The sequence below is a fragment of the Dasypus novemcinctus genome, chromosome 23 (genome assembly GCF_030445035.2).
Source record: "Dasypus novemcinctus isolate mDasNov1 chromosome 23, mDasNov1.1.hap2, whole genome shotgun sequence".
Lineage (NCBI taxonomy): Eukaryota > Metazoa > Chordata > Mammalia > Cingulata > Dasypodidae > Dasypus > Dasypus novemcinctus.
In genome coordinates, this window is record NC_080695.1 from 17,565,365 (window position 1) to 17,578,534 (window position 13,170).

Genomic DNA, 13,170 nt, shown 5'->3' on the forward strand with positions numbered 1-13,170 from the left:
ACCTGCCTCTGCCCCTCTGGGCTTCCCACACTTTACACTTTGCCCGTGCTCTTCCCCAAACCCAGAATTGCCCTTTTCCTTGCTATCACCCATTTAAATCTGCTCATCTCCCAAGTGCCCTCTAATTGGCATCTTCTTTTTTTTATTTAAGAAACTTACAAGATTTATTTATATCATATCCGTAAGAAAAAACAAACAAAAAGCTATACAGGGATATAAGGAATACAAAAAGACACACCTGAAATCTCAGGCCAGGGATCTCTATATATATATATTTAATAAATTATAAATATATTTTTCCTTTATCAAGATATTTGTTCATCAAAGAATTCCCCAAATATTTTATTCCTCTTCATTTTTCAGCAATTGTTCATTCACAGAGCAGACCACCATGTCATATCTTAAGTCCCAGGGCTCTCATACACTCCTTGTGGGCCTCAATTAGACGTCCACAGTGCTCTTCTCCTTTCTCGATGATACACGCATCGCACGCCTTCTTGGTTTCCGGGCAGGTGCCGCAGGGCTTCAGCGGCTTCTTCTCCTGCATCTTGGACGCGGCAGGGCTTGTGGCTACCAAACCTGGCATTTTATGGCCGAAAGCACCTACTAGCAGAAACGGCCTAAATTCCCCCTACCACGACGATGCAACGCCGATTTGCCCGCAATCACTTCCGGGAGTCAAACTCGGCATTTTCTTGAAGTCCCTCCTAATTCCTTGAGACAAATATGGTTTCTCACCTTTGAATCCCAGAGGACTTCCTTGGTCTCCACAGTCCTTGTCTTCCTCTTCCTGGTAGTAGGGGGTCTGCACTTGTCCTGTCGTCCTGGTGGATCCTCTAATGGGACCACTACATCTGCTAGACAAACTTGCAGGGACACAGGATTATCTGGTAGGGAGTGGTAGGTCCTAGGAGTCTGTGGGAGTGCTGTGCGGAGTCTCAGCTCTCAGAACTCTGGAATACTCTTCAGGGTCCCATACATGACTGGTGCCCTGACATCTCATCACCTCCTCAGCAGGAGGTACCTGGTAGCCCTGCCCTTGCCACCCACCATTTCAGCGACTCCACCTCTCCTTGCTTCTCCTACTCACTGACTCCTTTCTACCTCATAGCTTCTCTTTGCTCATTCACTCACTTAGCCATCTGTGTTGAATGCCTGCTAAAATGCCAGGCACAATTCTAGAAGCTTGGAATACATTTGTGAACCAAAAGGCTAAAAAGCCCTGCTCTCACAGATCTTACATATGAGCTGGCAGTCTACCTTGATAACATCTGTTTGCTCATGTCTTCTACTCGTCCCAGCCTTCTGCCTACACCCTCTTTATGGGGGCTTTTGGATTTGGCCCACACTGCCAATGACTCTCTCCTAGAGGGAGGATGTCAGTAGTTCGGGTGGCCACTGATGGTCTGACAATGCTCCCATCCCAGAGCCCCTGACCCACAGGTAGGCCGTGGGTCAGTGAAGAGATCAGCTAGTCTTTGGCCAGGCATTTACCTCTGGTCCAGTTAGCTCCTCAGAAGGGGATGTTGTTGTGGAAGATCTTTAGAGTTTAACAGACTCTCCAGTTTACTCTCTAAGTGCCTCCATGCCTCGTGAGAGCCCAGCCCTGACTCCAAGCTCTTCCAGGTGTTGGTGGGCAGGGACCATCTACTGAACTGAATCCACCCACCAACAGGCCTCTCTTGTGGTTTCCTTAGAAGGGGAGTGAATATCTTATCCCAGAATCTGTGGATCTGGAGTGTGTGAAATACTGTGTGGTGTATGATAGCAACACCAGCTCCCTGGAGGTGTTTTTTGAAGAAAAGGATGATGAGAAGTCTGACAAGGATAGGCAAGGTGAGTTTTAAAGATTTATTTATTTATTTATTTATTTCTCCACCCTTCCAACCCCCCCCCCCCCCGCCCCGGTTGTCTGTTCTCTGTGTCTGTTTGCTGTGTCTTCTTCTTTGTCCACTTCTGTTGTTGTCAGCGGCATAGGAATCTGTGTCTCTTTTTTTTTGCGTCATCTTATTGTGTCAGCTCTCCGTGTGAGTGGCACCATTCTTAGGCAGGCTGCACTTTCTTTCGCACTGGGCGGCTCTCCTTACGGGGTGCACTCCTTGCGCGTGGGGCTCCCCTACGTGGGGGACACCCCTGTGTGGCATGGCACTCTATGTGCGCATCAGCACTGCGCATGGGCCAGCTCCACACGGGTCAAGGAGGCCCGGGGTTTGAACTGCGGACCTCCCATGTGGTAGACAGATGCCCTAACCATGGGCCAAGTCCACTTCCCAAGGTGGGTTTTATAATAGCAAGAATAATAACTACCAGTTATTGACCCCTTACCAGGTGCCAGGTGGCATGCCAATTATGCTACCTGGGTCAATCCCTGTGATCTGCCAAACAACCCTATGAGGATGGTGATGTCAAGGACTATGAAGGGTCTGAGATTTTAGCGTCCTTCCTAACAAGTTAGGCTGCTCAGCTCTGTGGATGCTGGCAGAGACACGAGACCCCTGGGTCAGCGACAAAGGACTTTATTACTCAGAGCAGTCGAAGTTGCCAGAATGTCAGTGGTTTCCTGTACTGGGCCCCTAAGCCCCACTTCTCACTGGGTGGTGTGATGAGGGCCAGGTGACACCTGTACATGTGGTGGGGTTGCATTCTTGGAGAAGAACCCTGAGCCGAGGGAACCTGAGATTTTATAATGGGCAGAGAATCTGCCTGCCCTTGGCTCTGGAGGGAGAGACTCTTCTAAGGCTGTTAATTATACAAATATCCTTCAAAAGACAATCTGCAACCAAGGCAGCCAGCACCTCTGTTCACAGGACGTGTAGAAATGTGAGAGACTCATGGAGAACTGTCTCCTAACAGTTACCGGTACTCCGTTTTATAGGTGGGGAGAACTGGGGGCCGGCAGGTAACTCACCCAAGGCCCCACCCTTAGTCAATGAGTTGTCTATTGCTGTGTCACAGAATTGCCCCAGAACAGCTTAAAACAACACTTGTTATCTCACAGCTCCGGTGGGTCCAGGATTCAGGAGTGGCTTAGCTGGAGGCTGTGGCTCAGGGCCTCTCATGAGCCACAGTCAAGATGTCAGCAGAGGCCACTGCCATCCGGAGGCTCGATGGGGGCTGGATGACCTGCTTCCAGGGGTCTTGCTCACATGGCCGGTGTCAGGAGGCCTCAGGAGGTCTCAGTTCCTTGGCACATGGGCCTCTCCAGGGGGCTGCTTGAATGACCTCACAGCATGGCAGCTGGCTTCTCCCAGAACGCATGTCCAAGCGAGAGAGGGATGCCTTTTACAATCTAGTCCCAGAACATGCTGGGCCTTCTGCCACATTTGCCTTGGAAGCCTCTGGACACACTGGTGAGCATGGCCATGCCGTACCATCCCAGGCATCAGAAGGGAGGAGTTGCTGAGTGGAGCAGAGCTCTAGGGAGTGAGCTGCTTCAGGTTTTTTTTGTTTTGTTTTGTTTTTGTTTTAGGAGATACCGGGGATTGAACCTTCATATGAGTGAGGCAGGCACTCAACCACTGAGCTACATCTGCTCCTCCTCCACTTTTTTTTTTTAAAACAAACTGGCATCCCTAAATTATTATTATTTTTAGATTTATTTTATTCCCCTCCCCCCCATTTTTTCATGCTTACTGTCTGATGTCTGTGTCCATTCACTGTTTGTTCTTCTGTGTCTGCGTGTCTTCTCTTTAGGCAGCTCCAGGACCCAATCCTGAACCTTCTGAAGTGGGAATGAGGTGCTCAATCTCTTGTGCCACCTCAGCTCCCTGGTCTGCTGCATCTCTTATTGTCTCTCCTCCGTGTCTCTCTTTGTTGTGTCATCTTGCTGCGCCAGCACTCCTGCGTGGGCCAGCACTCCGCATGGGCCAGCTCACCCATGGGGGCCATCTTGCCTTCACCAGGAGGCCCTGGGAATCGAACCTAGGACCTTACATTTGGTAGACAGGAACCCAGTTGCTTGAGCCACATCTGTTTACCCTGTTCCACTTTTTGCAAGGAGGAGTTTCAAAGAATTTTTGACCCATTTTAAAATCCCCAGTAAGTTATGGGCCAGGATTCAAACCTAGGGGTTTGGGTCACCCGAGGCCTGGGTAGTGAGACCAGAGAGCAGAGCAGTGCAGTCACCAGCCCCAAGGCAGAAGCCTCAAATCAAAGTCACTTCTGGTTCTAGGCTCTTGCTCGTGTGATTGAGTCCCTGAGGCTCTGCTGAATGTGCCATTCAGGGCCAAGTTTGGGCTGATCTCGCCTTTACTTCTCAAGGCAGGGCTCTGTAGTTAATATGTATATAACTAATAAGAGTTTCACCACGGGTTGCCAGGGCGTTCACATCTATTGCCACCTGGTGGCGCCAAGTTGCCACCTCAAATGAAACCAGTCTTCCCAGTGGCTAGGAAATTGTCCCCTTCCCTAGGCCCATTCCTTCTGGCTCAGGTCTGCAATCCTATAATAGAAACCTGAGAAATGGTGGTCAACAAAGATACCTTTGTAAACCTTAATTTTTAAAACTGTCCCCACTGTGTTATGGAGCCCCCATTCTCACTCAATTGGAAACCACAACCACAAAGCAACTACAAACACAACAACAACAGTGACAACTAAAGCCACACATGCACGCAACTTTCCCACTAGAAGCAACTTGTTCTTCTTGTTTAAAATGTTAGTACCTTTCAAGGAAATGCAAGGTCTTTTGGATAAAAGACCATTTCAAGGTTCATCTCACCAACACCTTCTCCTTTCCACTAGCACCTGCCTCCCTCTCCCCTAAGGAAATCCGGGCAAAAGGCAGCACCTTTGGCGAGGTGTAGGTCTATGTGCAGCCCTGTCCTGCTGGCCTCTGGGTGAGGTGCAGCTCAGCTGGTGCTGACTTTGGCCATCGGTCTCTGACCTTGCCGTGCTTGCAGCTGACACGCCCGTGATGAGTGTTGTTCATGAGCACCTCTCCCCAACTTGGCAGAGCATGCAGACTGCTCATGGGGAACTCAGCCACGTGACCCCATGTGGGCTCTGGCAGGTGCTGCTGCTGCGCGGGACCCTGCCTCATCTTCCTTTACCCCCCCCCCCCCCACCTCTGCCATGGGCTCTCAGAACTCCTAGTGGGAATGGGGCACAAACTCTTTTCAGCCTCCCTCTTAGTGGATGTTTCCACTCCCTCTGCACCCACTAAAGCTGAGATTCAAAGTGTTGCAAAGGCTGGGTCTCTTCTTAGGAACTCAGGACATAGCTTCCCTTGTCTTTACCTCTGAGACTCTCTCCAAGCTGCTTTTAGCACCCAGAGGGCATTCTCTTTCTTGCATGAAAGAAATCCCCTGGTCTTAACTCCTTCCTGGCAGCAAGATGTACGACTGACTTCCAAACTGGGCTCTTGGTATGTGAAGAGAAGTTTCGGGAATTTGGGAATTCATTTTCCCTCTCTCAGCAAAGCCTGACTTTCAAGACTGTTGTCTGGCAAAGGATCCAAAGTAACTCATGCTCCCCTCTGAGCAGGAACTTCTTGCTCTGGGTGGTATCACATCTCCCCCTAAAAGAGTGGGTGCCCCAGTTCAAAGTGGGAGCACTTTGACTCATATCAATGGAGAATTTAGGATTCATGGGAATAAAAATGAATGAGTTGATGGGAAGCAGATGTGACTCAAGTGATTGGGCTTCTGTCTACTGTATGGGAGGTTCCAGGCGCCTGCACCCCCCCCCCCCCGGCGAAGGCAAGCTGGCCTGTGCTGTGGAGAGCTGACAGCCTGCACCTCTGCTGCAAATAGCTGCAGCCCACGCTGTGGAGAAGTGGTGCAGCATGATGATGCAACAAAGGGAGATGCAGAGGAGAGACAGAGCTGCAGCAGACCAGGGAGATGAGGTGGCTCAAGCAGTTGAGTGTGTCTCTCCCACTCTGGAGGTCCTGGGATTGGTTCCTACTGCTGGTGCCTCCTAAAGAGAGAGAGAAAAAAAGACAAGCAAACACAGAAAGAACACACAGCAAATGGACACAGAGAGCAGAGAGCGAGTGCAAACAATAATAGGGGGAGTTTTAAAAAATGAATGAGTTGGATGAGAATTGTGTGGTGTTGGATTAGGCAGGCAGGGCTCAACTCTCTCACACAAACAATGGAGAAAGAGCCAAAAGCTGTCTGAGGGACCTGCTTTGGGGGTCAGCAGACCAGGACAGTGCTTTACAACTCCCAGGAGGGTGAGGGACTGAGAGACAACCCAAAACACAAGTGTGAGTTACCAAACTCTGTGGCAGTCAGGAAGGGCTCCCTTCCCCGCCTCCCCACCCCCAAGGTATTAAGCTGGGGTAAAACCCCTGGCTCACTGCAGCTGACTGAAAGGGGAACAAAGATCTTCCTTCCTGCCGGCTGTTACAAGAGAAAAGGGAGGGGAAGTTGGGAGGCTTTTTTTCTGTGAATTTGGCCAGCAAAGTCTGCTTTGAATCTCGGCTCTGGCCAGACCAAAACACAGGAAAGGTACACTGGTGAGTGCCATCTGCTGGGCCATTTGGAAATTGCAGGGACAAAAACTACTTTTGGTTCTGTCTGTACCCTAACTCCTGGGAGAAAATCTTTGCCCCATTAGTGAGTCCCTGGCCCAGTTTTGATAACTTAAGCTGGACAATTTTAAAGACTTAGAATAAGTTGAACCAAATATCAAAGAAGACCTGTGAGGGAAAAAAAACCCAAAACAATAGGCAAGAGATAAATTGACCATAAGAGTAAATTCACCAACATATCAAGATGCCTAGACATCAGCAAAAAATTACAAGCCATCCTAGGAAACAGGAAGAGACAGCCCAGTCAAAGGAACAAACCAAATATTCTGAAGAGATACAGGATTTAAGACAATCAATGATAATCACACAACTCTCGTAAATCAATTTAAAGAATTAAAAGAAAATATGACTAAAGAGATTAAGGATATTAAGAAGACACTGGGTGAGCATAAAGAACAATTTGAAAGCCTGCAAAAAAAAGTAACAGACCTTATGGGGATGAAAGATATGATGGATGAGATTAAAAATATATTAGAGGCAAATAAAAGCAGATATGAATTGCTCAGAGACAGAATTAGTGACTTCAAAGACGGAACATCTGAACTGGAAAAGACAGGAGAACAGAAAGAGAAGAGAATGGAAAACGGGCAGAGAAAATATTTGGGGAAATAATGACCAAAAACTTCCCAACCCTTATAAAAGACATAAATAAAAATATCCAAGAAGGACAATGCATACCAAACAAATCTGAATAGACCAATCCCAAGACACCTACTATTCAGAATAACAAATATCAGAGATAAAGAGAGGATTCTGAAGGCAGTAAGAGGAAAGCAAAGCATCACATACAAGGGAACCTTGATAAGATTAAGTGCTGACCTCTCATCAGAAACCATGGAGGACAGAAGAAAGTGGTATAATGTATTTAAGGTACTGAAAGAGAAAAACTGCCAGTCAAAAATTCTGTGTCTGGCAAAGCTGTCCTTCAAAAATGAGGGTGAATTCAAAGTCTTCACAGACAAATGAAAAGTGATAGAATATGTTACCAAAAGACCAGAATTACAAGAGATACTAAAGGGAGTGCTGTAGTCTGAAAGGAAAAAACAAGGGTGAGAGACTTGGAGAAGAGTGTGGAAATGAAGAATATTAGAAAGGGTAAATTAAAGGGTAAAGAGACAGACAATAGTATGCTATGACAACATAAAGCCAAAAGACAAAATGGATGAAGTAAGTAATACTTTTACAGTAATAACATTGAATGTTAATGGTTTGAACTCTCCTATCAAAAGACATGGATTGATAGAATGGCTAAAAAATATGAGCCATCTATACGTTGTCTACAAGAGAATCATCTCAGATGTAAGGATACAACCAGCTTAAAAGTGCAAGGTTGGAAAATGTTATTCCATGTAAGCAGTAACCAAAAAGAACTGGAACAATGATACTACTAATAATGATATAGACAAAAATAGATTTTAAATGCAAAACTGTTAAAAGGGATGAAAAAGGTCATTGTATATTAATTAAAGGGGCAATTCACCAAGAAGAAATAACTATACTAAATATTTATGCGCCTAACCTGAGTGCCCCAAGATTTTTGAGGCAAAGTTGAAGGGAGAAATATATGTCTCTACAATAATAGTTGGAGACTTCACTACACCACTCTCAGTATTAGACAGAGGATGAGTAAAGAAACAGAGCTTGAATAATATGATAAATGAACTAGACCTAACAGACATCAATGAAGCATTGTACCCCAAAACATCAGGATATACATTCTTTTTAAGTGCTCATGGATCCTCCTCCAAGATAGACCATATGCTGGGTCATAAGACAAGTCTCAGTAAATTTAAAAAGGTTGAAATTATAGAGCATAATTTCCCTGATCATAACAGAATGAAGCTGGAATCAGTAATAGGTGGAAAGGGAAGCGGGCTTGGCCCAGTGGTTAGGGCTTCTGTCTACCACATAGGAGGTCCGCGGTTCAAACCCCGGGCCTCCTTGACCCGTGTGGAACTGGCCCATGTGCAGTGCTGATGCACGCAAGGAGTGCCATGCCATGCAGGGGTGTCCCCCACATAGGGGAGCCCCATGTGCAAGGAGTGCGCCCTGTAAGGAGAACTGCCCAGTGCGAAAGAAAGTGCAGTCTGCCTAAGAATGGCGCTGCACACACACAGAGCTGACACAACAAGATAACGCAACAAAAAGAAACACAGATTCCCATGCCGCTGACAACAACAGAAGCGGACAAAGAAGACGATGCAGCAAATAGACACAGAGAACAGGCAACCGGGGTGGGCGGGGGGCGGGAGGGAAGGAGAGAGAAATAAATAAATCTTTTAAAAAAAGGGTGGGAAAAGTCATAAGTATACGGAGATTAAACAACACACTCTTAAGTAATCAGAGGGTCAAAGAAGAAATTGCCACAGAATTTAACAAATAGCTTGAGATGAATGAAAATGAGAATACAACATACTGAAACCTATAGGACTGGGAAGTGGATGTGGCTCAAGCATTTGGGCTCCTGTCTACCATATAGGAGTTCTAGGGTTTGATACCCAGGGCTTCCTGGTGAATGCAAGCTGGCCTGTGTGATGAGCTGGCCCATACAGAGTGCTGGCCCATGCAGGAGTGCTGCACCATGCAGGAGAGCTGGCCCACGGAGAGCTGGCACAGCAAGATAATGCAACAAAAAGAGACACAGAGGAGAGATAATAAGAGACACAGCAGACCAGGGAGCTGAGGTGGTACAAGAGAACAATCACCTCTCTCCCACTCTGGAAGGCCCCAGGATCAATTCCTGGAGCCACCAAATGAGAATACAAGCACACACAGAAGAACACACAGCGAATGGACACAGAGAGCAGACAATGGAAGGAGGGGGGAGAAATAAATACAAATACAAAACAAAACAAAACAAACCCTATAGGACACTGCAAAGGTAGTGCTGACAGGAAAATTTATAGCCCTCAGTGCTTATATTAAAAAGAAAAAAGAGGAACAGATATGGCTCAAGCAGTTCAGTGCCCACCTCCCACATGGGAGGACCTGGGTTCAGTTCCCAGTGCCTCCTGAAAAAACAAAAAGCAAAACAAATGAAAAAACCAACTCAGGGAAGTTGATGTGGCTCAGTGGTTGAGTGCCAGCTTCCCACATATGAGGTCCCAGGTTCAATCCCCAGTCCCTGGTACCTAAAAAAAAAAAGGAAGAAAGAGCTAAATTTGAAGATCTAACTGCACATCTGGAGGAATTAGAAAAAGAACAGGTAACTAATCCCAAATCAAGCCAAAGGAAAGGAATAATAGAGATCAGAGCAGAAATAAATGAAATTGAGAACAAAAAAAAAAACAATAGAATCAACAGAATCTTTGAGAAGAGCAACAAAATCGACAAGCCCTTAGCTAGAAAAAGAAAGGAAGAAGACACAAATACATAAAATCAGAAATGAGAGGGGTTTCATTATCACTGAATCGGTAAAAATAAGAGAATAGTGTGAACAACTGTATGCCAAAAAATTAGACAATGCAGATGAGATGGACAAATTCCTAGAAACACACGAACCACCTACACTGACCCTAGAAGATATAGAAGACCTCAACAAACGAATCACGAGTGAAGAGATTGAAACAGTCATCAAAAACCTCCCAAAGATGAAAAGCCTAGGATCAGATGGCTTCACAGGTGAATTCTACCAGTCATTCAAAAACAATCTAATATCAATCTTGCCCAAGCGCTTCCAAAAAATTGAACAGGAAAGGATACTACCAGACACATTCTATGAAGCACCATTACCTTAACACTAAAACCAGATAAAAATACTGTGAAAAAAGAAAATTACAGGCCATTATCTCTTATGAATACAGATGCAAAAATCCTCAACAAAATACTTACAAACCAAATCCAAAAGCACATTAAAAGAATTAACAACACGATGAAGTGGGTTTTATCCCAGGTATGCAAAGGTGGTTCAACACAAGAAAATCAATCAGTGTCGTAAACTGCATTGATAAATTGAAGAAGAGAAATCACATGATCCTCTCGATTGATGGAGAAAAGGCTATTGACAAAATACAGCACACTTTCTTGATAAAAACACTCCAAAAGATAGGAATAGAAGGAAGCGTTCCCCATATGATAAAACCCTACAGCTAGCACTGTACTCAATGGTGAAAGCCTGAAAGCTTTCCCGCTGAGATGAGGAATAAGACAAGGATGCCAATTGTCACCATTGTTATTCAATATTGTGTTAGAAGTTCTAGCTAGAGCAGTTAGGCTAGATAAAGAAATAAAAGACATCTAAATAGGAAAGGAAGAAGTAAAACTTGCACTATTTGCTCATGATATGATCTTATATCTAGAAAACCATGAAAAATCCAGAGCAAAGCTACTAGAAGTAATAGATGAGTTCAGCAAAGTGGTGGTATACAAGATTAATATGTAAAACTCCATAGTGTTTCTATACACTACTGATGTGCAATCTGAGAAGGAAATCGGAAAAAAATTCCATTTATAATAGCAGCTAAAACAATCAAATATTTAGGAATAAACTTAATCAAGGACATGAAGGACCTGTATTCAGAAAATTACAAAATTCTGCTAAAAGAAACTGAAGAAGACTTAAATAAATGGAAGGACATTCCGTGTTCAAAGATTGGAAGACTAAATAAGTTGTCAATTCTACCCAAAATGATTTACAGATTCAATGCAATCCCAATAAAAATCCCAACAGCCTTTTTCGCAGAAATTGAAAAGCCCATAGTCAAATTTATTTGGAAGGGTAAAGGACCCTGAATAGCCAAAATTGTCTTAACAAAGAAGAATGAAGTTTGAGGGCTCTCACTTCCTGACTATAAACCATATTACTTAGCTAAAGTGGTAAAAACAGCATGGTACAGGCATAATGACAGATTGACTAATGAATTAAATTGAGAACTCAGAAATAGACCCTCATATTTACAGTCACGTGATTTTTGACAAGACTGTTAAGCCCACCCAGCTGGGCCAGAAGAGTTTTTTCAACAATGGTGCTGGGAGAACTGGATGTTGATATCCAAAAGAAAGAAAGACGATGCCTAGCTCACACCTTATACAAAAATTAACTCAAAATGGATCAAGGACCTAAATATAAAAGCAACAACCATGAAATTCCTAGAAGAAAATGTAGGAAAACATCTTCAACATCTTTTTGTTTTTACTTATTTTTATTTTTATTTTATTTTTAAAATTTATTTCTCCTTCCCTTCCCCTCCGCCTCCCCCCCGCCGTTGTCTGCTCTCTATATCCATTCACTGTGTGTTCTTCTGTGTCCACTTGCATTCTTGTCAGCGCCCCTGGGAATCTGTGTCTCTTTTTGTTGCATCATCTTGCTGCGTCAGCTTTTCGTGTATGCAGCACCACTCCTGGGCAGGCTGCGCTTTGCTTGCATGTGGTAGTTCTTCTTGTGGGGCGCACTCCTTGTGTGTGGGGCTCCCCTACGTGGGGGACACCCCTGTGTGGCAGGGCACTCCTTGCACATGTCAGCATTGCACGTGGGCCAGCTCACCACACGGGTCAGGAGAACCCTGGGTTTGAACCCTGGACCTCCCATGTGGTAGGTGGATGCTCTATCAGTTGAGCCAAATCTGCTTCCCCATCTTCAAGATCTTATGGTAGGTGGTAGTTTCTTAAACCTTAAACCCAAAGCCTGAGTAACAGAAGAAAAAATAGATAAATGGGACCTCCTCAAAATTCAACACTTTCGCACCTCAAAGGACTTTGTCAAAAGGGTGAAAAGGCACCAGATTCAATGGGAGAAAATATTTGGCAATCACATATCTGATAAGGGTTTAATATCCATGATATATAAATAAATCATACAACTCAACAATGAAAAGACAAACTATCTAATTAAAAAATGGGCAAAAGACTTGAAAAGACTATTGTCCAAAGAAACACAAATGGCAAAGAAACACATGAAAAAAATGTTCAACATCTTTAGGTATTAGGGAAATGCAAATCAAAAGTACAAAGAGATATCATTTCACACCTATTAGATTGGCCACTATTAAAAAATTGGAAAACTGACTGTAAATGTTGGAGAGGATGTGGAGAGATAGGAACACTTATATACTGCTGGTGGAGGACTATTTCACAGTTTCTAAAGAAGTTGAATATAGACTTGCCATGTGACTTGTCAAAACCATTGCTAAGTATATACCCAGAAGAACTGAGAGCAGTGACATGAATAGACATCTGCACACTCATGTTCATAGCAGCCTTATTCACATAGCCCAAAGTTGGAAACAACCCAGGTACACATCAACACATGAATGGATAAGCAAATTGTGGTGTATACACATGGAATATTATACAGCTGTAAGAAGAAATGAAGTTGTGAAGCTATGACAACATGGATGACATTTATGTTGAGTGAAGCAAGCCAGAAACAAAAGGAAAAGTACTATATGATTGCGCTACTATGAACTAAATATATTGTGTAAAATCATGGAATTAATAACTAGAATATAGGTCACCAGAAAATAGAACGAAGGTAGAGAACAGAAAGCTGAGGGTTAATCTGTGCAGAATTGGTTAAAAGGTAGTTAAATCTTTGGACATGAATGGAAATGGTGAGAGCACATCATTCTTTTTGTGACAAGCGGAGTTTTTATATAGGTATGACAGTGGTTGAAAGGGAATGTGTAAGGACATAA

General features: G+C 44.3%; 1 protein-coding gene across 3 annotated transcripts in view; it reads left to right on the top strand.

Moving 5' to 3' along the window:
- Positions 1–13,170, top strand: part of STYXL1 (serine/threonine/tyrosine interacting like 1) — a 67,179-nt gene that overhangs the window by 20,515 nt on the left and 33,494 nt on the right. For all 3 annotated transcript variants that reach the window (XM_004448272.4, XM_004448271.4, XM_023591402.3), the window contains exon 4: positions 1,698–1,836. In XM_004448272.4, the coding sequence (XP_004448329.1) occupies positions 1,698–1,836 (139 nt within the window). The remainder of the gene's footprint in view (positions 1–1,697; positions 1,837–13,170) is intronic.